The 26,245-nt window shown below is 42.9% G+C and overlaps 1 protein-coding gene across 1 annotated transcript in view; it reads left to right on the top strand.

Annotated features, from left to right (window-relative positions):
- The window catches only part of ACVR1 (activin A receptor type 1), a 110,961-nt gene extending 85,152 nt beyond the window's left edge, over positions 1-25,809 (top strand). The window contains exons 6-10 of the mRNA XM_066576001.1: positions 1,367-1,513; positions 8,369-8,644; positions 10,459-10,656; positions 17,433-17,563; positions 20,339-25,809. Coding sequence (XP_066432098.1) covers positions 1,367-1,513; positions 8,369-8,644; positions 10,459-10,656; positions 17,433-17,563; positions 20,339-20,473 — 887 coding nt within the window. The 3' untranslated portion in view covers positions 20,474-25,809. The remainder of the gene's footprint in view (positions 1-1,366; positions 1,514-8,368; positions 8,645-10,458; positions 10,657-17,432; positions 17,564-20,338) is intronic.
- Positions 25,810-26,245: the final 436 nt, after the last annotated feature.

Below are 26,245 nucleotides of genomic sequence, written 5' to 3' on the forward strand. Positions count from 1 at the left end.
GAAGTAGATAAATTTAGCCTATCTAAGGTGCTTTTATCTGCTAGACAGTTGAAGTCGGAACAACCGCTGACACAAAAGCTGCATTATATTCCACTGCTTTATGAAGGACACGCTGAGCAGCCAAGTCCTGTAACAAAGCCCTGGTGTGGTCCAGGTTTCTTTCACTACTGTATACCTGCAAGGATTTTCCTATTGTGCAAAGCTCCGACTTTTTAATGAGTGTCAGTTTATAAAATTCTTGGCAGGAGGGTTCACGGTTTACTGACACAGAGTGATAATGTAGGACATATTACCATTCAGTGCTTTTCCAAATATGGGGCAGTGCCAAGAGATTCGGATTACAATGCTGGAGCCCCATTAGTGGAGATTTGGTTTCAACTGTTCATATTAAGCTGAGTTTTTATTTCATGTGTCCTCTGTGGATCATGGCAGATATACACTTTTGTAGTATCAGCTATTTCATGAACGGGAGACTAAATGGCTGCACCCTTAACCCTATCTTCTTCCCTTGCCACTAAACAGTCATCTGGTGCCCCATCCTCAACACCATCCCTTCTAGATCTTGAGGGAAGGATCAAGCATGTTGGCTTTGAACATGCAGGGGATAAGAGGCTTATTCCTCTCTCCCTCCTGAAATAAATTTGCACACTTGGCAGAGCCAGTTGAAATAACGGTTTAGTTTGTGTATGGCCAAGTTGACCCATAGTCTGTATTTGGGTGTCACATGATGTTGTAAAGTTCACGTATCTGAAAGAGGTCTAAGGGTAGTTTTAAATGGGCAGATTCTTTTGACCTGAAGAAGACGCAGTTGATATAGCATGTCAATTAGTGTTCAGTACTGTTTTACATATTGTACATAATCTCTAGTATGGGGAATAATGATTAAGGGGTTGTGCCAACATGCATAACCCCTTTTAGAATACAGGGTTTGGTGCTGATGGCCCCGGTTCTCCCTCTCAGCAACCCTAGCTAATAGCAGATGTTGAAAGAGGAAGCCGCGACAAGCCAGAAATTTACCCTGTATGGATACTGATGTGTAATGAGAAGGACGGCATATGGTCCTGACTGGTAAGGATCGATAAAACAAATTGTTGCCCCCAAAGGTATCGGTAGCCTTTAAAATCTGTGTCAGGACTTTAACAAGGCTCAATATCAGAAGGATTCTACGTGAGTCCGGCGAGTCTGACACTTCGCCCTTTTAGAAGGCTACAGTGGAAAAACTATAAATACTCAGCAGCAGACAAATTTAATACAGCGTATGAAATCTATGAATTCATTAGGATGGTTTTGTGGTTTCCAAATTCCTACGTGACTTTATATAAAACAAAACTGCTTTTTATCATTTTTTTTTTTTCCTCTCTTCCAGGTAAGGGCCGCTATGGAGAAGTGTGGCGCGGCCTCTGGCAAGGAGAAAGTGTTGCAGTAAAGATCTTTTCATCCCGAGATGAGAAGTCCTGGTTCAGGGAGACTGAATTGTACAACACGGTGCTGTTAAGACATGAAAACATTCTAGGTAAGCAATTCCCGGCGTGGCAACAAAATGCTTGTACACAAGTTCCCGGTCGTCTGCAGACTAAGGGCTTTGCTGCATTAAGTCCATGACATCCGGAATTATGGACATATCCTCCCACTGTCTGTAGATGGAACGGGGCCTGGGTTATTGCAAGTGTCTCCAAATTCTTGGCCTGCCATTTGGGAACACTGTTGAACGTTCAGTTTGGGAGAGTGAGGATTTAATTAGCAGAAGCCCGTCCTGCATTCTCACCAGATGGTTATAGCTGATGGGAATGCGAGACAGCTACTTGTTTTAGTAACTGTTTAATAGCAACTACTGTTAATGGAAAAGTACCAATCTACACCTCCCTGGGCCTTGGCGGTGTCAGTCTGCTGCGCGTAACGTTACATTTTAGTTGATATGCTTGGGCACTGCCAACTGTAAGACTCAGATTTCTTAAAATAATTACAGTGGAAAGTAAAATTAGTCTTTTTAAAATCTAAATGAGATTTGTTGGCTTCAGTGGTGAATTGTCTGACATATATCCAACAGCTGCAGAGTACAGCTCTGCTGTGGTGTTGTAAGGTCCAGTCATGCCTAGTCTCAGAATTCAAGTGTCTAAGGTGAACATTAAAAGGCAATACCAATGACACATTGCATCTTGTGCTTCACTATTATATCTCCATGTGTTGGATCGCCCTCTTGCGCCCCTTTGTCCTTTGCGCCCTCTGCTGCGCCCCTTTGTCCTTTGCGCCCTCTGTTGCGCCCCTTTGTCCTTTGCGCCCTCTGCTGCGCCCCTTTGTCCTTTGCGCCCTCTGTTGCGCCCCTTTGCCCTTTGCGCCCTCTGTTGCGCCCCTTTGCGCCCTCTGTTGCGCCCCTTTGCCCTTTGCGCCCTCTGTTGCGCCCCTTTGTCCTTTGCGCCCTCTGTTGCGCCCCTTTGTCCTTTGCGCCCTCTGTTGCGCCCCTTTGTCCTTTGCGCCCTCTGTTGCGCCCCTTTGTCCTTTGCGCCCTCTGTTGCGCCCCTTTGTCCTTTGCGCCCTTTGTTGCGCCCCTTTGTCCTTTGCGCCCTTTGTTGCGCCCCTTTGTCCTTTGCGCCCTCTGTTGCGCCCCTTTGTCCTTTGCGCCCTCTGTTGCGCCCCTTTGTCCTTTGCGCCCTCTGTTGCGCCCCTTTGTCCTTTGCGCCCTCTGTTGCGCCCCTTTGTCCTTTGCGCCCTCTGTTGCGCCCCTTTGTCCTTTGCGCCCTCTGTTGCGCCCCTTTGTCCTTTGCGCCCTCTGTTGCGCCCCTTTGTCCTTTGCGCCCTCTGTTGCGCCCCTTTGTCCTTTGCGCCCTCTGTTGCGCCCCTTTGTCCTTTGCGCCCTCTGTTGCGCCCCTTTGTCCTTTGCGCCCTCTGTTGCGCCCCTTTGTCCTTTGCGCCCTCTGTTGCGCCCCTTTGTCCTTTGCGCCCTCTGTTGCGCCCCTTTGTCCTTTGCGCCCTCTGTTGCGCCCCTTTGTCCTTTGCGCCCTCTGTTGCGCCCCTTTGTCCTTTGCGCCCTTTGTTGCGCCCCTTTGTCCTTTGCGCCCTTTGTTGCGCCCCTTTGTCCTTTGCGCCCTCTGTTGCGCCCCTTTGTCCTTTGCGCCCTCTGTTGCGCCCCTTTGTCCTTTGCGCCCTCTGTTGCGCCCCTTTGTCCTTTGCGCCCTCTGTTGCGCCCCTTTGTCCTTTGCGCCCTCTGTTGCGCCCCTTTGTCCTTTGCGCCCTCTGTTGCGCCCCTTTGTCCTTTGCGCCCTCTGTTGCGCCCCTTTGTCCTTTGCGCCCTCTGTTGCGCCCCTTTGTCCTTTGCGCCCTCTGTTGCGCCCCTTTGTCCTTTGCGCCCTCTGTTGCGCCCCTTTGTCCTTTGCGCCCTCTGTTGCGCCCCTTTGTCCTTTGCGCCCTCTGTTGCGCCCCTTTGTCCTTTGCGCCCTCTGTTGCGCCCCTTTGCTCTTTGCGCCCTCTGTTGCGCCCCTTTGCTCTTTGCGCCCTCTGTTGCGCCCCTTTGCTCTTTGCGCCCTCTGTTGTGCCCCTTTGCGCCCTCTGTTGTGCCCCTTTGCTCTCACTGTTATATATCATTTTTTTTATAGAGCTCCAAATACTTTGCTTATCCATAGTTTAAATAATGACTAAATTTAGGGAAGCTACTGCATACAACCTACACACTAAGTTCAGTAATAAAATATTATGCACAAAGTTCCTGAGCTCCCCCTAGTGGTGCCTATAAGTGGTCGTAATGTTGGCTTTCAATTCTGTCTAGACCGGAGTCTGGACCACTGCATCGGCAAAATGGAGCTTTATAAAGATATATTACAAAATTGCCTTTGTTGAATTAAAATATGATATGATAAAGAAAGCTGGTGAATCACTTCAAGGGCATGCTCATCCTTTAAGGGGTTCTGCCAAGCCCACAAGATCTGAATAAGTGTTTGGTAGAGATTTGACCGCAGGGGCCCCTTTTTGATTAATGGAACTGAGGTCCCGTGCCCTTCCAATTATGAATAGAACCCTGGTCAAACATGCTTGTTGACACTCAATTCATCTCTATGGGACTGGGTTGAAAAAAGCTGTGTATATTACTTGGTTATCTTCACATCAGTCTTGGAGAAATAAATATGGTGGCAGCTTGCACATTTATGCCACTCCATTCATATGTGGGTACACAGGATCCACATTCACGTCATTTGTTGTAATCCCAGCAGTCGGACCTTCACCAATCAGACACTTGTGCCTCTCAAGGGGATACGTTTAAAACTTGACATAAGCCCGTTAAAGGGAATCCTCACCCACTTTTAGTCCTACGAGCTAATCTTATGGGCTGAAAGTAGATGACCAGCTGAGTCTGGGGGTGTTCGACTGCTTCGACCCCTGTGTAGTGGCTGGCGTGTGCAACTTCCATTGATTTCGATGAGAGCTGCACCTACAATTATAAGCGCTGGCCACTTCACAGGGGTCAGAGCAGCAGCTTCTACTCTGTAGCCCTGAGTGTTGTGGCGCTGACAGCGGGGTCCCAAGCAGTGGACCCCAACTGATCAGCTATTGATTACTTATTTTGAAGATGGGTCAACAATAGTATTTCCCTGGACAACTCCTTTATAATCAATCCAGTTTAAGGAAAGACTAAAAAAGGCTAGTTCCTTCCTTGCACTATTTCCATTCTTCACTTGCTGTTGACAGCCCTGCATTTACATCTTCTCCTCACTGTCCCCTTACCATAGGGTTTCTGCTTGCTTGAGCTCTGCTTACTCATCATCTCACTCCCAGAGTTTCCAATTTTCTGACACTTTTTTTTTTTTCTTCTTTAAGACCCTACACTAATTACTGACATGTTGTTTTTGCCTTTTTCTTTTCGTTACATTTGTCTCTTCATAAATACCCTTGCATGTTCTGACGGCAGCAAAGCGAGAAATTGTTTCCTGCCCTTAGTTCCCAGAAACACAACATCTTCCTAGAAAATACGTCCAATTGTGCGCATCCACAGCGCCCTGGGCTTAGTTCTTGCATTTCATATGATCTCGGCTCCACTTTGTTGGCCTGGTTTACAAGCCGATCTTTATTGTCTGGGCAAGCTTGTCTATTGCTGCTGGTCCTCACTTTTTAATGGTAGGATTAAGTTTTAACACCCCGCATCCCAGTAAACAGAAGGCGAGGTGCAGAATGAGTCTCTACTTGAGAGACACCGCACAAGTCTCTGAAATATGCCACACTTGGTTACGGAGATTAGCTCTGGGATTAGCTGTCTATGGAATAAACTGCTTCCTCTGTCAGCAGGGCTTGTGTGTTATAACATTTTTTTCATGGTTTGTTACATATTTCTTGTTATATTATTGCATTTTTCGGTTTAGTGTTTTGCCTACATTGTCTCTATCATCTGCTCTGCTAGGAAGCGCTAGACTTGAGTGCATTTTGTGTTTTCTGATGCCTTGGACACGCATCCAATACATGCCATGGGGAACCCATTGGAGAATCCATGGAGTTTGTAAAGAGATTTGTTTTCTTTAATTAAAACTAAATTGTGATAAACTTTAATTTCTATACAAGACCATATGGCTGGAGCTACCGTTGGCATCATTCAGAAATACATTTTACAGCCGCCGCATGGACCATATGAACTTGTAGTCTGGAGATAACTTATTTGATTTCTGTTGGAGGTGTGTTAGGCATGCTCTGTGACCTCTGCAGAGGTCATTGTGCAGGATGGAGGAGGAGGAGAGCTGTGAGCATCACCTATGTATGGTGAATCCGTTATATAGAAGTGCTACCTTTTCAGTGTAATCCTGTTTGTTCTGTTAGAAAACTTTTCAGTAGCAATCTCATCATCACAGAGTGTCCGACTATTATGAGGCTTATGGTCCTTTTAGGCCGGCTACACACAAAGGTCAGATTCTGTATGTGGAAGCCCACAGCAGAATCTGACCCTGTGCCCAGCCGGCGTCCGCTTGTACGTGTATTTTCTGTTCATCTGTATTGCACATGGCTGCAGCAAGAGAGTACAGATATTTTTTTTTCTTGCGATGATGCAGAATCCATTACCTTTTCCGCAATGTCGAATGCGGCAGGGCCGTAGGTTGGAAAGCTTCCATTGACATCAATCAAAGCCGTCTATGTGGATTCCGCAAGAAAATGGCGCATGATTTCATTTATTTATTTTTTCATCCGCTTGCGGAAATCACAACTCTATTCCGTGAGTGTGTAGGAAGAAGCGACTTTCTATAGCCTGCTATGAACTGCATTTGTTACAGATCCGCGGAGCGGATTCCGCAATGCAAATCGGTTTGTGTGCAGCCGGCCTTACGTGTGACAAGCTGTTGGGCAAATGATTCCCAACACTTGTCTTAGGGATGCTCGCTCCTGTGCTGTTTCATAGGTTCAAGCATCGTTGGTATCGCTCACAGCGCTGCCAGCATGGAGGCGGAGCGGGCCAAGGAGTGTTCTTTCCCCCGCCCACCTGCATTCACAGTGTTCCCTGTCTGCCAAACGATCATTCGGCCATCTAATGTTTATGGGCAACCTTAGTTTTGGCTATATTGGCATTTCATGAACTATAGACCACCCTCATTCTCTTTGCTATCTATATATGACATTTGAAATACAGCTGTTAAAAATTTAACATCCTCTTTAATTAAAAGGGAAATATACCAACCTTTTATAAGAAGTGGTAGATTTTGGACTTCTCCCATCACGTACAACTAGGGATGAGCTAACGTTTGAAAAGTTCTGTTTGGCCAGTTCGCCACACTTTTTTGCAAAAAGTTTGTTTTGGTCTGAATGAGTTCTAGCCAAAACAAAAGTTCACCAAAACTGATGTATAAAATGAAGAGCCATAAGACCTCTGTATAACACTTTGATAGCTCTTAAGCCTCCTTCCCACGAGCGTGACGGGCTCCGCAGCGTAATATTACGCAGTGAAGCCCGTCACGGCGCCCCCCAGAGCCCCTATACTTACCTGCGGGACATAGCGTGAAATCGCTTCCCCGCCCACCGCCGCCGCGTCACCGCTCGTCACCGCCCACCGCCGCACGTCACCAGCCGTGTCACGTGCACAGCCGGCCGTGTCACGTGACGCGGCCGGACCGCGTCATTTGGCGTCATATGACGCTCGGCGGTGGGCGGGAAAGCGTTTTTTCACGCTATCTCCCGCTGGTTACAGCGGGAGATAGCGTGAACGGACGGCTTCCATTGACTGCAATGGAAGCCGTCAGTGCGTACAGCCCGTCCTCACCCGCAGAAAATAGAGCATGCTGCGGGTGAGGACGGGAGAAATCGCGGTGCGTAATTCCGCGGTGGAATTACGCATCGTGAGCATTGAGCTATTAGGTTCAATAGAACCTAATAGCTGCGTGCAACGCAGCGGATTTTCGCCGCGAATTACGCGGCGGAAATCCGTTCGTGGGAAGGAGGCCTTAGACTGTGTTATACTAGTGTTCAGTGAACTGAACCAGTAGAACCTTGTTTCGGTAGAACTTTGCTGAAAGTTGGGTTTAACACAAACCCAGAAAAGTGAGCTTTGAGCAAAGTTCAACCCAAAACAGGCTACTACTGGATCAGGTCACTCAACTTTACCTGCGACTTTTTTTTGTTTTGTCTACCCACTTAGCATCTGAGATGAGTGTTTTACAGCCATTGACCGTAACCAAAGCAAAAAATGTCATGGTTTGCATGGGCTGAGTGACAAGGTTACAAAAAAGTTATAGTCCTTTGGGAAATGCTTCTAGAGTGTGCAACTGGTGTAGAAAAAGTTGTATTTTTTCCCCCCACCCTCACCCCCATCCCATCAAACTTAAAAGTGTACAATAGCTTGTGTCTTGCTTTCTGCAGATTAGGTTCAATGGTTGTACTAGCTGTTCAGGTAACTGGGGTATTATAGGATATGATGCACACCTATACTTTGATACTCTTCTCCGTAGGTAGTTTCAGCTATTGCAGCTTAGCGTTATCTACTTGAATGCGACAATTATCAGAAACAACCCATGAGCAAGAGTGGTGCTGTTTCAGTAACTAGCAGTCTTTTTTTTTTTTTCTTTAACCCTCTGCAATCCAATTTTAGATTCAGGGTTTCCTAGGGGATTTTCTCCTTCTACCATTATACAATGGTGCCACCTGCTGGCTAGAGTCAGTACTGCGGTATTGGACATGCTGGAGAGGCCCCCGACAACAGAGCGGCCAGTAATATACAGTAAGAATACCCTACTGGCTGTCTTCCAATATCGGAAGCTTTACAGCTTTCAATCAGAATGTCTTTAGATGTCAGACAGTGGATTGGAAAGGGTTAAATCTCATCGGCCTCCGTAATGTCATACGTGTTGTGAAATACGATCATAGTGAATAATGTTTCTCGCTGCTCATATCAATGCTTTTCTCTTACCAGGTTTCATTGCCTCAGATATGACTTCCAGAAACTCCAGCACACAGTTGTGGCTTATTACGCACTACCATGAAATGGGATCCCTCTACGATTACTTGCAAGTAACCACATTAGACACGGTGACCTGTCTGAGAATTGTCCTTTCCATAGCCAGTGGATTAGCACATTTACATGTTGAGATATTCGGTACGCAGGGCAAACCGGCCATTGCTCACCGGGATTTAAAAAGCAAGAACATTCTAGTTAAGAAGAATGGACAGTGCTGCATAGCCGATCTAGGTAATGTCCTCAATCACATCTACTAGTTCGGAAATCCCGCTAATATATACCTCAAAATGTACTTGGAGTGGCTTATATCTATTATGATATATGGTTTGGGGTATCTGCACCAAAAATCATTGTACCTAGAATCGTTTGGCTTGGAAGCATTCATTTAAGGGCTTATTATATTGTTTCAAGCAGAGGCGTAGCTAGAAGTTCTTGGGCCCCAAAGCAAAATCTGTAAAAGGCCCCAACACTGCCATGTGCCATTTATAATACTGGTGGCGTCTTATGTTAAAGAGGGGTCCTTGGGCCCCCTAAGGCTCCAGGGCCCCGTAGCAACTACTACCCCTGCACCCGCTATAGTTACGCCCCTGGTCTCAAGTAACCGATACAAGTGAGGATTCACTTTTTTTTTTTTAAACTTTGCTTTCTTGATGTAATACAGCACATGGCCACCAGATGGCAGTATTTATTTCCATTCTTGTCGTGGTCACTTTGTTTTGGGCATACAAGACTATGGGCATAATCGCACAGACCTATGCAATCGTGGTCCATGAAAATGGATCGGTTTCACGAAGTCTCTGCATTTGTTTTTTTTTTTTTAACTTTGGGAGATTTTGGTATGTAAATACGGACCAGACAAAACATTCTGATATGTTGCTCTCTGCACCCGTAGACTACACTTTATCATCTGTAGTTTGTTAGTCAGTAGATGATATTGTATATGGGAATGTAAAGCTTATCTGTTCCATGTGTAGCTTATGTGTTCTGTTCCAGATGCCTAAAAAAGGGTTCAACTACAAAGCTTCATTTAAAAGTAATACAATATTAATAATTTTTTTTAACGTAAAGATGGTCATGAACGTTTGGAAATGTCGGGCTATATGTTTAGCTTATAAGCTCCGGCTCTTTTCACACCCCAATTTTGTTCTCACTGGGGGTTTCCCTCAAAGGGTTCTGTTGGAATTATTGAAAATGCATCGGAAGTCTAGAAGTAACATTGGGCTTCAATGTGTCAAACAATGATCACTTTGGTATACGTTGATATGATTTTTGCTTTTTTTCTAGCATTTTAGGAAATTAACAGGAACTATATCGCAAAGGAACAGAAACCAGGTCAAACTGAGACCAAAGTGACCTTTTGTTTGACACCGTTCAACCTTGGGGTGTGTTCACACAGTGGACTTTCTCCACGTAGATTCCATTTCTGAAGCCGCCGCAGAAATCCATTGATGAGCCGCATATTTCTGCCATGGATTTACCTCCCCTTTATGCCGCAGACCCGCACACAGATTTGTGCTTTGCCAATACGTAAATCCGCATATAAGTCACATGTTTAAAAAATAAAATTGCTCGATCTCTAATCACTCACATATATATCCTTTTTAATAGGCATTGCACAGATTGCCGTGAGTGGGAAAATGATACTGGTGCAGATTTGATGTGGAATCTGCTCAAATTCTATGTCAAGTCCATGGCAAGTTTCTGCGGTCTAAACATACCATAATTCTTCCATTCATGGTTTCATAGAAATGTAGTTTTTGGCAACTTCAATAGAACCCGGCGACACAAATGTGGGATGTAGCAAAAATCACTGTTTCTAAAGAGCTGTTAAAAAAAAACCACGTATGGGTAAAATTACCCAAACTTCTATAGTTGTTTGGTTTTTTTTTTTCCTTGTACATTTTTAAAACATTTGCTAATTGTACATTAAAAAACATGAAGCGCGCCCCTTACATGTTCGGTTTGAATACTCAGGGATGCCTGGACAATAACCTAATTTGCTAATTCAGCACCTATTAAACCCATTTCCTTGCTTTCTCTTCCAGGATTGGCTGTGATGCACTCACAATCAACCAATCAGCTCGATGTTGGGAATAACCCCCGTGTAGGAACCAAGAGATATATGGCTCCTGAAGTCCTCGATGAGACGATCCAAGTGGATTGTTTTGACTCTTACAAAAGAGTTGATATTTGGGCTTTTGGCCTGGTCCTCTGGGAGGTTGCCAGACGCATGGTTAGCAACGGTAAGCTGTTTGTGTTTTCAGCCTCGTACCACGTGTTAACACTTTTTTCTTCGCTCCCTCTGCTGGCTCAGACATTCTGAGAAGCGTTGGCTCAGACAGCTATTTTGAACTTATAAAATGTTCCTTGTGTTTTATTTGGGGTCGAACTATCACCCAGTTTTAAAGATTGTGTTACTGTTTTTGTTTTGTTGTGTAGTGTTTGTCTGGCGCATCAATCCAACTTGTAGAAGATGAGCACTAAATAACGTCAATGTGTCTGATATACACTGTAGAAGTGTGCAGAGAATATATATATATATATATATATATATATATATATATATATATATATATATTAAATTAATGAAAATAAATGTCATGTATACTTTATTTATATAGGCTTATAATTACACTCAATGTGTAAAAGAAAAGCCTTCCCTAGAAGAAGTCAGAATCAAATGCAACGTTCTCTGTGTGATTAACGTTGATATAAGTAGTGGTTATAATATCAGAGCAAAAGGATACCTGACCCCTTGAAGGGAGGCTCCGGTACCCTGTTGTACCGCCTCTAGCTTGGATACAAGATGTTATATGGGTGGGCATGGAGACTCTAGTACCCTGTTGGGTGCCTCTAGATTTGATACAAGATGTGATACTGATGGGCATGGAGGCTCTAGTACCCTGTTGTACCACCTCTAGCTTGGATACAAGATGTGATACTGATGGGCATGGAGGCTCTAGTACCCTGTTGTACCGCCTCTAGCTTGGACACAAGATGTGATATGGGCGGCATGGAGGCATACAGGTTCTGTATGGTATCCTGTGGCATAACACTCCATGTTTGCTGTGCCTGGGCCTCGTAAGTAGTGCAGACCTTTAGGCTGACGAAGTTGTCGTCCCAGATAGTCCCATACATGTTCCGTGACCTGCCCGGTCATCAGATTTCATTGCCAATAGAAGTGTGACAATGTTATGGGGACCTTTCTGTCACACCCTTCTGTGTGTGGCTTAGCATTATCCTGCTGCCTCTTGGAAGCCGCCATGAGAGGAAACGCATGTAGGGATTAGGTAGACTGAAAATTGCATCGGCCATCTTGGATGGTTGAAAACAGGACTAAGAGCCAGCAGTTTAGAAGACCAACGGTTTAGAAGGCCAACAGCAGGTAGTAACTGCAGGCTACATCAGTCTCTCTTTATTTTCTTGTCCTTTTTGTATATTCAGTCCTTCAACTACTTATCAGGCCTTGTCTATCTCCATGGACACTCAATAGTTCACAATGGTTAGCAATCAGCCTCTTGATGGTGGACTTTCTTTATCCTTCTGCAAACCTCAACCATTGCTGTTTCACAAGCTCCATACAGACTAAATAAGCTCTTCCTACTCTAGTTAGGAGTCTCCAAGACTTTCACACATCACCCAACCTCTTCCTCAGCAGGCATTCCAGTGGCATTCTCATGGCACACAACTTTGGGACAGACCTTTTGCACACTCTTTCACCGCAACAACCCCAATCACTACTTGCGTGCCATACCCTACCTCTTGTACCTAAATGGGAACCACCTTGTCGGGGGGACATTCTCTACCATTTGTATATGCCCAGCTTAGCAAGGTACCCTGTTATACAAACCCTAAAGAGGGCTACCATGTCTGGGATTTAGATCATTCCCAGAGCACCCACGGGGGGCAAGGACAGAGACTGCCCCTACTCTCCAAAATCACCAGTTACACAACAACCATAAGTCTTTATCACATTTTCCTAATAAACATCAGCGTCTTATCAAAGCCTTGCATAATATCGACAATGCCCAATATCTCTTAACAGATATGCAGTAAGCATCAGTAACCATAGTATTTGTCCCACTACTCCCCGACATTTATATCCCTTTCCTAACTAAACTTTAGCATGTTACATCATCTCTCTAAACGACATCTAGCACTTAGAGCAATTGACTAACTAGGTTAACTTTTCTCACCTCCCTTTTATATATTTACAGCCTTCAGGTTTAGTCGTCAACATTACGCAGGTTCCCAATGACTATCTCTATCGAATGGCATTTTCACAATCTTAATGGTAAAGATGGACTTTGCTGCTGATTGTATATGAATGTTCTTATGTACAGATTTTGTAAAACTAGGAACAGACTCTAAGTTTTGGCCATAATTATATTTTGATATATTTTATAGATTTTGTATAAAAACATAACAATGATTATCAGAAAATATACTAGTCGCTCCTTAGGTGGCTGTAGATGTGCAGCCACAAATCTTGTGTTTAACCTTCAGACTTTAGGGTCTCTCTTATCCCCTCTGCTGATTTCTGTAGATATTAATTCTGCTCACACTGTGCTTGCTCAGAGGGTGGGCTTCACCTGGTGCGCTCCCCTCTCACAGCATGAGTATTGCACAGCAATACTGCAGCAGCACACCCTTCCTACCCCCCTGTCTTGTATGTTTCGGACTACACTAGATGAGTTTATTGGTCTTTTGTCAATAGTTAGAATCTGCATGCAGAGTCCATTTTTCCTCTGAAAAGATATTACAAAGCTTTATGTATACTAGTTACTAATGTGCACACACACAACTATTAAAGGGAACTTGCGATCACCTCTGAAGCTTAGAATGAAGTTAATCCTCCTTCCTCCCTGTCAATTCTTTATACAGAGAATTAACTTCTGGTGTCAGTCCAGCTATCAAAATTTTTTTTTCCTTTGCCTTCTCCCTATTAAAGGGTTTTTCCCATCTTGGGCAGTCATGGCTCGTATGGCAATAAACCTCTGTATGTAGGAATCGGCAGTATAGAGAATGTCTAACTTCCACAGAAGGGACTTGTAGCAGCGCTGCTCAGCGAGCGTCAGTTTTTTCATAACTTGTGAGCTGCAGACCTAGCCTCGCTCACTGTTCCACCTTGTTCCCATAATTCCCATTCACTCCTATGGGAGTTTCAGCTGATGAAAAACTGCCCTGATCAGCGGCTTCCATATTTCTGACTGCCACTTAGTCAGGCTGGCTGGGGTGAGTTCTTGAGATGGATGCAGGCTCCAGAAGTAGGACCTGCATTCATCAGACTTTTATGACCTACATTATGGATATGCCATAAGGCCGGCTGCAAACTATCATTGCGGATTCTGTCCTCGCCTAGTGACAGTGCGGGCAAATCTATTGTGCGTATGTCTGATGGTGATCTGTCTGGACCATCCACAGTACAGAAGAAGGGAGACCACTGACAGGTACAGGGGGTCACTAGCTGGGCACAGGGTTGGATTCCGCTGCAGGATCCCGCATTTGGAATCTGGCCCGGTCATGTGCAGCCGGCCTAAGACTGAAATGGGAATACCACAATGGGGAAGGTTGGAGAAATGTGTATACTTATATGAACATTATAGATTTATGTCCATATAGATTTATAGATGCAGCTCTTGCCTCAAGGACTCGCATCTAGTAGACCTTTATGGTGTATCATGTGGATGTCTATAGTGAGAACATCCCTTTAACAAAGTAAAAAAAGACTTCCTAAAGAAGTTTTTTTTGGCTGTTTTTTTTTTTTTTTGGCTTTGCAGATTGGGCAGCTAAATAGTATTCACAATGTAGCGGACTGAAGAGTCCCCGGACAATCTTCAGTAAAAGCTGTACTTGCCTATTATTGAGCTGTGCAGCATTTTCCCTTAGAAACTGCATAACCAATGATTCTATATTAAATATTATACATTTTTATTTATTTTTTCTTTTTCTCTTGGGAGAAGAATAAGAATGTTTGAATATACTTTACTCCTTGGTTTACTTTGTTTCCATTTTTGGTGGGAACAAGTCGTACCCACTGCCTTCATTCTATGCAAGGAGTGCTTATAATGATGCCTTCTGGCTCAGTTGTAACTGCGCTAACCAGGCTGAAGAATCGTAAGCACACAAATGCCTTTCGTCAGGAGTTCCTAGTGTATGAAAAGTTAGACACCTAGGGAATTGGAGTGAAGCCTGGACCTGTGTGTGTATATATAGGAAATTTAAAGGCGTTGTGTACTGGAATATCAAGTTATTGGGCATATCTTACGGATTGGTGGGGGGTTTCACCGCTGAGACTTCGGGACAATCTGGAGAACTGAACTCCCATGTCCTCCTCTCCCGTCACTCCGGGGGTTGTTGTCTTCTCCCCGCAGTGACGTCACTGAATGAAGCGCTGGATGGGGGCACAGGACCCCCTTTCTTGAGGGTGGCAAGGGTCTGAAAGGGGAGAACCCCTACCAATCAGCAAGTTATCCCCTATTCTGTGTGACCTTGCGTAACCAATGCTTCCAACACCTCCTAACAGCTTGGTCAAAACGGACTAGATGGCAGGCGAGCCGTTGAAATGAATATCTTGCTACTTTCAATTATACGATTATAAATGTCGAAGTGCATTATAGAAGCATGTCTAGTGGTCAATGATCTCTTAGGAAGAGGGCCACTACCCAAAAGTAGCCTCAGAGCCTTTTTATAGGGCAATGGGGGAAGCACTTCTAGGGCCTTTGGTGTCTAATCCGACCACAACTGTAATCGCTTACATATGGACATAACTGCATGATGAGTTTTGAATGAATCTGACATTTTCTATCTGGGTATTTTATTATTTCGCTTTCAATGATTGTATATCACCTTTTCAATGGATTAGTAATAGAGATGAGCGAACGTACTCGGATAAGCACTACTCGTCCAAGTAATGTGCCTTATCCGAGTATCGCTGTACTCGTGCTGAAAGATTCGGGGCGCTCCGCTGCTGACAGGTGAGTCGCAGCGGGGAGCGGGGCAGAGCGGGCGGGAGAGAAGGAGAGAAAGATCTCCCCTCCGTTCCTCCCCGCTCTCCCCTGCAGCTCCCCGCTCCGCAGCGCGTCCCGAATCTTTCAGCACGAGTACAGCGGTACTCGGATAAGGCACATTACTCGGACGAGTAGTGCTTATCCGAGTACGTTCGCTCATCTCTAATTAGTAACAGTAAATCCATAGTATGTAGTCTTTGTACGGCCTCATAAATGAGAATTATTACTGATCGTATGCATCTGCCTTCCCTTATGTATGTCCTTGAGAAGTCTGGTCTACGGTATTCTATTAATCATTCTCTATGGCAGCTAAAGTAAACCATCCTTTTTATAAAAGAACTCAAAATCTAGAATTGAATGACAAAGGCAAACAAGCTATAGAGTTGTCAGTTTTCAGCACGTTTCTGGAATGTCCTTGTAGACAACATGGGTTGACCTGCTCCATGTTTTAGCTAATGCACAGCCAGGGCTTAAAGAGACTGTCACCATCTTTTTGCACCCCTGTCTGAGGGCGGCACCAGGTAGTGATAGTCACACTGTAATATGTCTGCTGTGTGTATCTGTGCTGTAGTTTTTGAGAAACTTGCCTTTTATCAGTAGCAACACATACATAAAGGATTACTTAAAGTAGTCCTGGATATTCATGAGCTGCAGGCTAGCTACACCGCCCCCCCCCCCCCCCCCCACACACCCTCTCCCCAGACAATGATTGACAGCGGTCTTCCCATTATGGTGCATAGTGAGAGAGCTGCCAATCAGTGACAGGAAGGAGAAGTGGGTGTGGCTAGGCTGCAGCCCATGAATATGCAGGACCAGTTGTGTCTGGCAGCTACTAAGGCCTCCTTCACACGGGCGACACCGCATCGCTGCAAGAAAATCGCAGCGATATCGCATCGCTGCACCGTATGATATCGCTGCGATTTTCTCGCAGCAATACCGCGATTTTGTAGCGCTACAAAGTCGCATGTGACGCTACGAAATCACGCGACTTTGTAGAATCTGCTACTGTCAAAGTTGCATCGCATGCCCATTATGTGGATTTTTTTCTCAGTAGTAAGACGCCATGCATTTCAATGGTGCTTTCTCACACTAGTGTTTTTGCACCGCATATTTTATGCGCACGCAGCATGTCCTATTTTTTGTTTTTTCAGCACTTATTCCGCTCACTAAATCGCCCACTGAAATTAGCTTGGGGTGAGTAAAAAACTCAAATATGCAATTGCACACCTAATACTAAATTTTTTTATGTGGTTCACTATGCCACGGGGATGTACAAAAATCTGCGGTAAAAACGCAGGCAAACGCTCCCTAAAATGAATGAAAGCACAGTGCTTTTTACAGGCTCTTGTGTGAGAGTAGCCTTACAAACATGCGCCTTAGCACATTTTAATGGCTTCTGAGAGATAAACTGTCTCCCCCTGCCCAACAGCATTGCGGGTCGGCATACATGCGCCAGGCCCGTGCCGTCTCAACGGGTGCACAAACGTTAGATTTTTGTGCCTGTTCATTCATTTTTACAGGGCCGCAGGGCACACGTAAAAACACCAACAGTCTGGTGAATAAGCCCTAAGCCTCAGTGGATTCAGAAAAAGCAGGATATATAACTCCACCTCCCTCCACACCCCCTCTGTCAACCTCTATGAACTTTAGTGGTCTGCTTGAACTTTCTGTTCTCTCTTTATCTCTGTTGCAAGAGATGGGTATCACTTAACAGGTAGTGGACAGCAAATTTTAAGAAAGGTAGCTCTCCTGGTGACGAGCACTATAGAAAGATTTTTCAGCACAAAAACGTAATTTTGGGTAAATAAAGTGGTTTACACTTTTTCTAGTTATTACATTGGCTATTATAGTAACAAAGGTTGTCTCAAAGTTCAATGATAATTGTTAACTTTGGTTATTGCGGTTGACCATGCCAATGCTCTGTGCTTTTATAGAAGGCGAGAGTCGTCAGTCCGTGAGTAGAACCTCTGATGTGCTTTTACTAATCAAAAATGTCTCTTGATTTGCAGGTATTGTTGAAGATTACAAACCTCCGTTTTATGATGTTGTTCCTAATGATCCTAGTTTTGAAGATATGAAAAAAGTTGTCTGTGTGGATCAACAAAGACCAAACATTCCCAATAGATGGTTTTCAGACCCAGTGAGTATTTACACAATTTTGTCTAGTATAGAAGAACACTTTTTTGTTTTGATAGACACAAATCTAATTGGGTAGATCTACAAAGATCTTCTTACAGTGTAGTACGAAGGTCATGGTAAAATCATTGCATTACTTAATGGTATATCTAGGAGATCTGCCAGGTTCCAGGAATCCATTCTGCTTTGAGAAGTGACTAGGGAATTGAACTGAAGGCTTGCCCCATTTGAAGCTAAGTCTTACGACACGAGCTGTGGGTAATTCTTAGTTTCCAACTGGTAAGCTTTGTAGAAGACTATAACAATATGACACCGCTAGATTTTTTTTTGAGATGATGGCCATAGGGAAAAATTATAAAGTGCCAACAAGTTGTGGTGGTTCTGTGATTTCTACTTCAAATTGCTGAAGTTGCCCCTGTCTAAAGCTTTCCGAATTTGCATAGTTGCCAATAGTCTCAGGAAGCTACTACAAAGGGCATGGGGTTTGTATGTTTGTACATATTTACCCTAAAGTGGGTGTGTCTGGGCATCTTGTGGACGGCTCCTTAGATAAGGCTCAAATGTCCAGAATCATGTTCGCAACTATGAATATGCAGTTTGCCAATACTGATGATGTGTTCTTGTTTAATTTCTTAGCCCTTGTCATCTGTCGCCTTTCAAATTGTTAATGTATACATGTCCAGTTTCGTAACCAACGTTGTGTGTGTGTGTATGTGTGTGTGTGTATATATATATATGTATATATGTGTGTATGTATGTATATATATATATATATGTGTGTGTGTGTGTGTGTGTGTGTGTGTGTGTGTGTGTGTGTGTGTGTGTATATGTGTATGTGTATATATATATATATATATATATGTGTGAATTTTTTTTTTTTCCAGTAACTTTGGTTTAACTAAAATACAAAAAGCAATTTTTCAGTAGACTCCACACATTTCCCGTTTTTGTTTCTACAGCTCATTTGCAGAATGTGTCTATGCTAACCGTATACATGCTAACTAGAGATGAGCGAACCTACTCGTTTCGAGTAATTACTCGATCGAGCACCTCGATTTTTGAGTACTTCAGTACTCGGGTGAAAAGATCCGGGGGGAGGCGTGACACAGCGGGGGTAGCAGCGGGGAACAGGGGGAGCCCTCTCTCTCTTTCTCCCCCCCACTCTCCGCTGCAACCCCCCACTCACCCACGGCGCCCTCCGATTTTTTTCGCCCGAGTACGGAAGTACTCGAAAAATCGCGGTACTCGGGCGAAAAAGGGGCGTGGGCGAGTAGGCTCGCTCATCTCTAATGCTAACTCATGTAGTCTAGTCCTGCAGTCCTATTTCCCCTTATTTGTCCTGTTCTTATTGCAATCCTACGCTAATGTATGTTAGCATCAAGTAGGAGACAACTAAAAGGAAAGTGTGACTGCAGAATTGTGCAGACTTTAATTTGGCTGTTACCATGGAAATGCACGGGGGCAGATTTACTTAGACCAGCATTTTTTGGCACTCCTTTGGGCCGTCCATATGCCAAAGACTAGATCGATGTCAGCTGTGAGCTGGGGCAGATTTAATCTATAATTTATGCCAGTTTATGGCAACTTTTCTGTGCCAGAGAACTGCTTTAAAGACCTAGGTGAATCTGCCTCACAGTCTGCATAGAAGCTGTAGATATAAAGCGCTAGTATTTATTTTAAGATCTATTGCAAATTTACCTTATTTTTAATTTTAAACCATGAAAAATTGGGTTGCAAAGGTGCACACAGCCAAAAAATGTTACCGTTTCATGTGCATACAATGTTAAACTTGCAAATGCTCTGACCTAGTACTACTTGAGTTACATCTCGTCATTTCGTCGCTCCATTAACATGCAAAGCGGAATTTAAATTCCTGCTTATTTCTGAAAAAAGAACTTCCTGCTGGTTCAGGGTCTGTGGAGAACATGCTTTTATGTGACTCGCTCTTGGGAATGCGCTGCTTATTGTAGGCACTTTGCTGTGTTGCATTGAAAGATGCAGTTTCATTCTATATTAGTTGAGCTCCTAATCTGCGTACACTACTGCAGACTAAGTTTGTAGGGGTTTGTCTGTCAGCACAGTGATGGCACAGTCCAAGTAGCTACCAACAGAATTTTGAATGACGTCGTGAATTTTTTAATGGATGGACTTAAAGGCCTAATTCATACTTCGGATTCTGGGTGGCAAAGTGTGAACTAAGACTGTAGACCTATTGTTACTCCACAGAAGGATGAGGAAAGCCAAGAATTTGAAAGGCTACTTTCAAAACCAGCTTTAAAAGTTGTCTACTTTTACTATGGATGACTTAGCTTCAGAATAGGCCGAATAGTTCATTATTCGGGTTCCGACACTGAAGATTAGCTGATCCTCAGAGTTGTCAGTGTGAAAGCAGATAGTGCTATCAAGATTGCAGTGGTCAGGTTTGGTACTACAGGCACAGCTCCCCACACTATCTGATTCCAGTTCTATCCCCACTGAAAAGCGGTCTGGGGATCATCCGGGATGCTGAGCGACGGATCCGCTGCCAATCCGCCAAGGATAGGTAATGGATAGTAAAAGTCCAAGCTTTAAGCTTATATTTAACAGCCCTTAGAATTTTCAGTTAAAAATTCAAATTTCTTTGCATTATCTTTTTCTATGTCTTAAGATACATTATACAATTAATAGTAGTTTTTTTACTGACTGACCATGTAATTTTACTACATGTTATGCCACCTTTCAAGAGGTCTTCTATAGTTTTTCATTATTAATCACCCCCTTTTTTTTTCTCTTCCCTCAGACGCTAACATCGCTTGCAAAGCTAATGAAGGAATGTTGGTACCACAACGCATCGGCAAGACTCACAGCCCTGCGCATTAAAAAGACATTAACAAAAATCGACAATTCCTTAGATAAACTCAAATCAGACTGTTGAAGTCCGCACAACTGCAATAGTGTTGGTGCTACATGGAAGGGCCAACAGCCCCAATACACGGTTAAGAAAATCTTCTGTACTTGGGCAGAGTTATGCTTCAACACGTAATTTTATTCCAACGACGTGGACATGGACAGAAAATGGCGTGCGACTTTTCAATTAACAATGGATCTTTATCAGGAGAATCTGCCAACCAAACGGGAATAACACGATTGATTAGGTTGTAGAATGAAGCATATGTACAGCATTGTGGTACATTGTAGTTCAGGCACCCTAACACATTAAATGTCGGGTTTAACATTTGCTACATCTGTATATGAGACAATGTAGCTCCATGTGCAAAGTTTATTGAGCAGTAAACAAAGTGTATAGTGTATGTATATATATTTCCATGTGCAATCCTATGTACTCTGGAGATCTGGGAGTGCACTAAGTGGCATGTACATAGCTTTTAAGTAAAAGATAGTTCAAGTAGCTCAAGCGTATTGGAATCCATATACAAGTTTGGGTCACTGGGATAAAAGAGCAAATCATATGACTATGAGCCCTAATGTAACGACATCAACTCAACCAAAGACCACCAGGCTATTACATGGAATTAAGCAATATGAGCCTATGTGCAAATTTGAACAGTCCCTTCCTATTCCTATTATCTTTTATCAAATCATTGGTGTCTGTAGTATTTAGAGCAGTTTCAGACCTGTGCTTGGGGTGCCGCTTTTCGGCTCTGTTTGAGGAGCAGGAAAGGGTAATTCCTGCGGCCGAATGGCTCCATCTGTGGACAGAACCAAACCGCACCAGTTAATAGTCAATGGGGTTCATTAAGTTTTTGCTCAGCTGCCTAGTCTTTGGACGTAAGAGAAATCGCTGCATGCCATGCTTATTCTTGTGGTATTCAGCCGGATCTGTCATGGAACCACCGGCTGGTGGTTCCAACGCAGATGTGTAACTGGCCTTATCTGTATTGGTTTCCTTGTCGTGATATAGCGCTGAGCCAGAGCCTTTATTACACACTAGACCAAAATGATCCCCAATATCATGGCAGTTGATCTACTATGCCTGGAGAGGAATATCTGTCAGCCTTTTTTGGCATTGGTGTAATGACGTGTTCTGCATTTAGCATCATATTGTTACTTAGGAATGGGCTGCTGTAAGTGTCCAAGCATCAACTAGTATTGCTTTGCGTCACCCAATGTGTTTTTTTTCCCCATATAAAACAGAATAATGGAGGTGGTGGTAGTGAAATGACATTAGAGATATGATCTATAGGTACAGAGAAGGCGCTTATGAGTTCCGGTTAGCCTGTCTGTAATAACCCTGAGAACAATCGTCCTCCTCCTGGATTCAATTAGTGTTGCTGAAAGAGAATTGAATTCCAAATGGAAAATGGCATGGAAACTAATCTGTATGCATGGTCAATGATAAAATATGTTCTATTTGTGGTTTTTGCCCAAGAGGTTCCATCATCGGCAAGACATTGATCCAATGTGCCTCTTTCAACTTTTGTATATGTTACCAGAATTGTTCTAGAACTGGAGTTGTGACATAATATTTGGGCTGGGTAATGTGTGATGGTATTGGTAGCATGGTTTCCTGGCAGCAAATGGTGGGTTTGTGCCCTTAGATGCCATTCTGGACATGCTGGGTGGTTTCACTAACCTATGGCAGACTTCACGAACACTTCATAGCCAAAGAGGAATTGCATGGAAAATTGTCTCTAATGGGAAACTTTTGGACTGATCGGAGATGTTTGAAATCTCTTGATGCTGTTTGAACACTGGCCACAGTGCAAGCGGGAATATGCAATATTTTGTGTATAGTGTCTGCTTGAGACGTTTATCAAGGAGCAAGAGATGGTGTGTCAAAATGCATTATGTAATTACCCCCGAGGATGCCACAGTTAGTGGCCATATACATGGGAACTGTAGGATCATTTTATCCAGTCTTGCCATTTCAGGATTGGAGATATTGGTTTAATTTTTTTCATTAATGTTACATTTACTGGCACTTTATACATATATTTTTTCTGTCTCTGGCATATATCTTTTATTTTGCACTCTCTAGTCTCTTACCTTGGCTTAAAGTGACCCTCTTGTTAATACCTACGGAGGACGATTGCCTGCTATTCATTTTTCCTTTTTGGCTTCTTTTTAGTAGATGGCAGATCACAGCTCTGTCCTATAGTTAAGCTATAGTGCCTAATCTGCAATAGTCTGGGACACGCCCACTGTCTAATCATTGGTTCAGGCTGCTGAGGAGGTGTTACCCCAGACTACTTCAGATTAGACACTAAAGCTAAAATAAAGTCACAGATCAGAACTTTGTCTTACTACAGCCAAGGAGAGTAAGATTAGAGGGAAAATAATTATCAAGTAATCATTCCCTGTACTGATTTAATGTGTGTTTCGACAGAACGATTATTGTTAAAGAACGAAAGTGAACGATAATTGCTCAGTCTAAGGCTTAACGACTAAAAATGACTGTTGACTTGTCATTCTGTTTTAAGCAGTGCTCTTTCAGTGGTTCCCATAGGAATGTGAAACGCTGAACGAGTCTGCCAGTTTAAACAGGCTGAACGAGCTGGTGATAACATCACCAGCGCGTTCGCTCATGCAAACGAGAATCGTGCAGTTCTCATCCAGTGTAAAAGGAGACTTTCATATGCATTTTGAGCTCCTCACTGGAGGGTCATTTTAATATGGGAGGTTTCGACAATGAATTGGGATTTGCACTCCCATGTATTGATCACACATGGTTTTAAACTTTTTAAATTTTTTTTCCTTTTTTTTTGTTCCTGTCTTTTATTTATTCCAATAAAGGTTTTTCTTTGATAAATTGTATTATTTGAGTTTGTATAATGCATTTTTAGGCACCATAATTTTCCCTTTAGTGTGTATGTGTGTGTTTTAAAATTCTGGACTTTGAAATTGGCCTGTGCTAGTAATGGCCAATGACTGTGTATTTTATACATAAATAGATGGTATGTATAGACAAATCCAGGAAGCGGGAAATCATTTATTGAAAAAACAAGTGTAAGTCATTCCACACAAAAAACTCTCAATCACGCAGATTAGGGAGGAACAACTTCACTCCTTATTCCATGACAATTTGTCTGGGGTCAGTGTCAGCCTTCAACAATGAGAACTTCTGAGGAACCTGTCTACAAAACTCAATGGCTCACTTCCCGACTTGCACTATGGCCAGTGTTCAATTCTCACCAAGGGAGAATATTTCTCACATCCCCAACCAGTCCAAAAATATCACATTTAAGATCTGTTACGCGAGATTCCTCTTTTGGTACATACCTTATCAAATGTCTGTGAGGTCTTGGATGAATTGGTAAAACAACCTAGTATATCCAGGGCCACATCTTGGCACAAATAAAATATGCTACCCTTCCTGTCACTATTTATCACGGCCTAAGATTATGTCACAACTTCACTTTTAGGTTTTCGAACGTGTCCTCGTTCCTTGTTGAGCAGGTAGGCGAATACAAAGGTTGAAAGATAGATGGGTAAATTTGAATTAATGTCTTTCAAACGATAGAACCTCTTGGGTTGAACTGTGAATAGGAGGTGGTCTATCATTGACTCACACGAATACTCTTTGACTACTTGTATGATCCTCCTCTTACTCTATTCGCAGATGTAGCAAAGTCTAACTTGACTCAATGTGTTAAACTGACACCGAACCATTTCTTGCCTATTCAATGGGTTTTGTTGGGTTAACATAGCTTCTTCAAGCAAGTTATCGGCATTGAGTTAGGTTTTGCTACATCTGTAGATGTGGGGGGGTTTTTTTGTTTTTTTTTAAGCATCCATGGCTTCCCCCATTGTATAGTATATAGGATTGTACAGGTAAATATGTACTCTATTTACTATCTCAACTATTTGTACTTGGAGCTTTTTGTCTCACATCTGTGCATTTTATTCATGTTTGATTTGCAGACTGTCTTGATAAAGATCTGCTGTTGAGCGCTATTTTACTGTCCATGTCCAATCTGTCGGAATCTGATTGCACACTGAAGCATTAATTTGCTTATCTCGTGCGGTGAATTTTCTTAAACTCGAACATCAATGTACATCAGCGAATATTTCATAAAGGAAAAAAAAATTTCGGATACAGTGCTTGCTTGCCGAGGTGTAGACTTTTAAAGTTTTTTCCAGATCTCTAAAAGCCGAGCTTCTTAACACACAACGCCTTTTGAAGACAATCCTGCTATTGGACCTCGGGATATAGCCTAAACTTCCTGCGGCAGGATTTTGGCTTTCATGTTAATAGCTATTACAGCGGTTCACTGAACACTTGCAAAGATTTAGACCCATACAAACAAGCATGAGTGGGGGTGCTGAGATTTTTGTTTTTGGACCTTTCCGGGCATTAAAAACTGAATTTTTAGAAGCAAAGAAGACACCCTGACGCCCCCCCTCAGCCGTTCCTAAGGAATTCACATGGATCTTAGCGGAGTTTAATTAGCAATATTTTGTGTGCGTCTCCTTTCTATTGCACTAGAAATTCTTTGCATTCCTTGCTTGCACTGTAATGGTTTAATTTAATGACAGATGCCAAATATATGGTTGGCCTTGTACGGATCTGCGTTATGAATTACACCAATTCAGTTCTTGGGAATGATCTAAAAAAGCCTGAAATACAAGTGGTCAGCATTAGCTGGATTTTACATGTGTACTGATGTTTACAAGTATGCTGAACATAAGAACTTTTTTTCTTTTTTGTAATCTAGAAAAACAAAAAAAAAAATTTCATTTATTTATTATTGGTGCACTTAAGTGTCCAAAAAAAAAAACTGAACAGTGCGAATGGCTGCCGCTCTATTCTGTTTTCTTCCAGCTCTTCACAAGCTATTTTGTATCACGTGATGATGAGGAATAGACTTTTTGTTTTCTGTATGATCACATTGCAGTTTCACGTTATTTCTTCTCCATCCTGAGAAGTGTGTGTGGTCTTGAGTTTAGAACTCTTCATAATCTGCTGTCACTCTTCTTCTTTCCCGCTCTTATTTTACTTATATAGGAAATAGAACAACATGATGTTTAAATTTCCATAGCAAAATTCTGGAGGTGGGAATTGGGGGTAGGAGTGCGGGGAGATGCCTTTCTTTTATGCGATTATAATATGTTGCATTGTAAACTCTGCCAGAAAATAACTATTTTGTTTTAATCTACTTTTTGTATTTAGTAGTTATTTGTATAAATTAAATAGAATGTTTTGAAGACTAAATTTCAGTAGTTTTTTTCCCCCTTTTTATTTGCTGTATTAAAGCGTACCTGAGTTGTTCAACACATTTTCTAAAATACATCAAGGTTTCCTTACCCGGTCGTTGGCTGTTTGCACCCTGTTTGTCTAGCAGTTATTACTTTCAAGTGGTCTTCCCTATTTTTCTGTTGCACAGCTATTTTCAGCCCGCTTTCATGCAGGGGATGTATAACAAGTCTAGCATTTTGCCAGTAGTTCACTGCCCTGCACTTCTTTGCCCTTTGTGTCACAGCTAGACAATTGAAGGGCTTTAGAAAGAAAAAAACTTGGATTACTAAGGGGCCTTTTACATGGGGCAATGATTGCCCAAACAATTGGTTCATACAAAAGTTCATTCCTGATCACTACCTAGTGAAACAATGCTCAGTCAAATGATAAAAGGTTTGCTGGTCATTGATCGCATCTTTTATATGGGTATGAAATTAAGTTTGTTGGCAGCACAACTTCCTTGCAAACGGTAAATGTGCTGCTATTTGTGTAAAGACGAGGAATGCAAAC

The sequence above is a fragment of the Eleutherodactylus coqui genome, chromosome 8 (assembly GCF_035609145.1).
Source record: "Eleutherodactylus coqui strain aEleCoq1 chromosome 8, aEleCoq1.hap1, whole genome shotgun sequence".
NCBI classification, from domain to species: domain Eukaryota; kingdom Metazoa; phylum Chordata; class Amphibia; order Anura; family Eleutherodactylidae; genus Eleutherodactylus; species Eleutherodactylus coqui.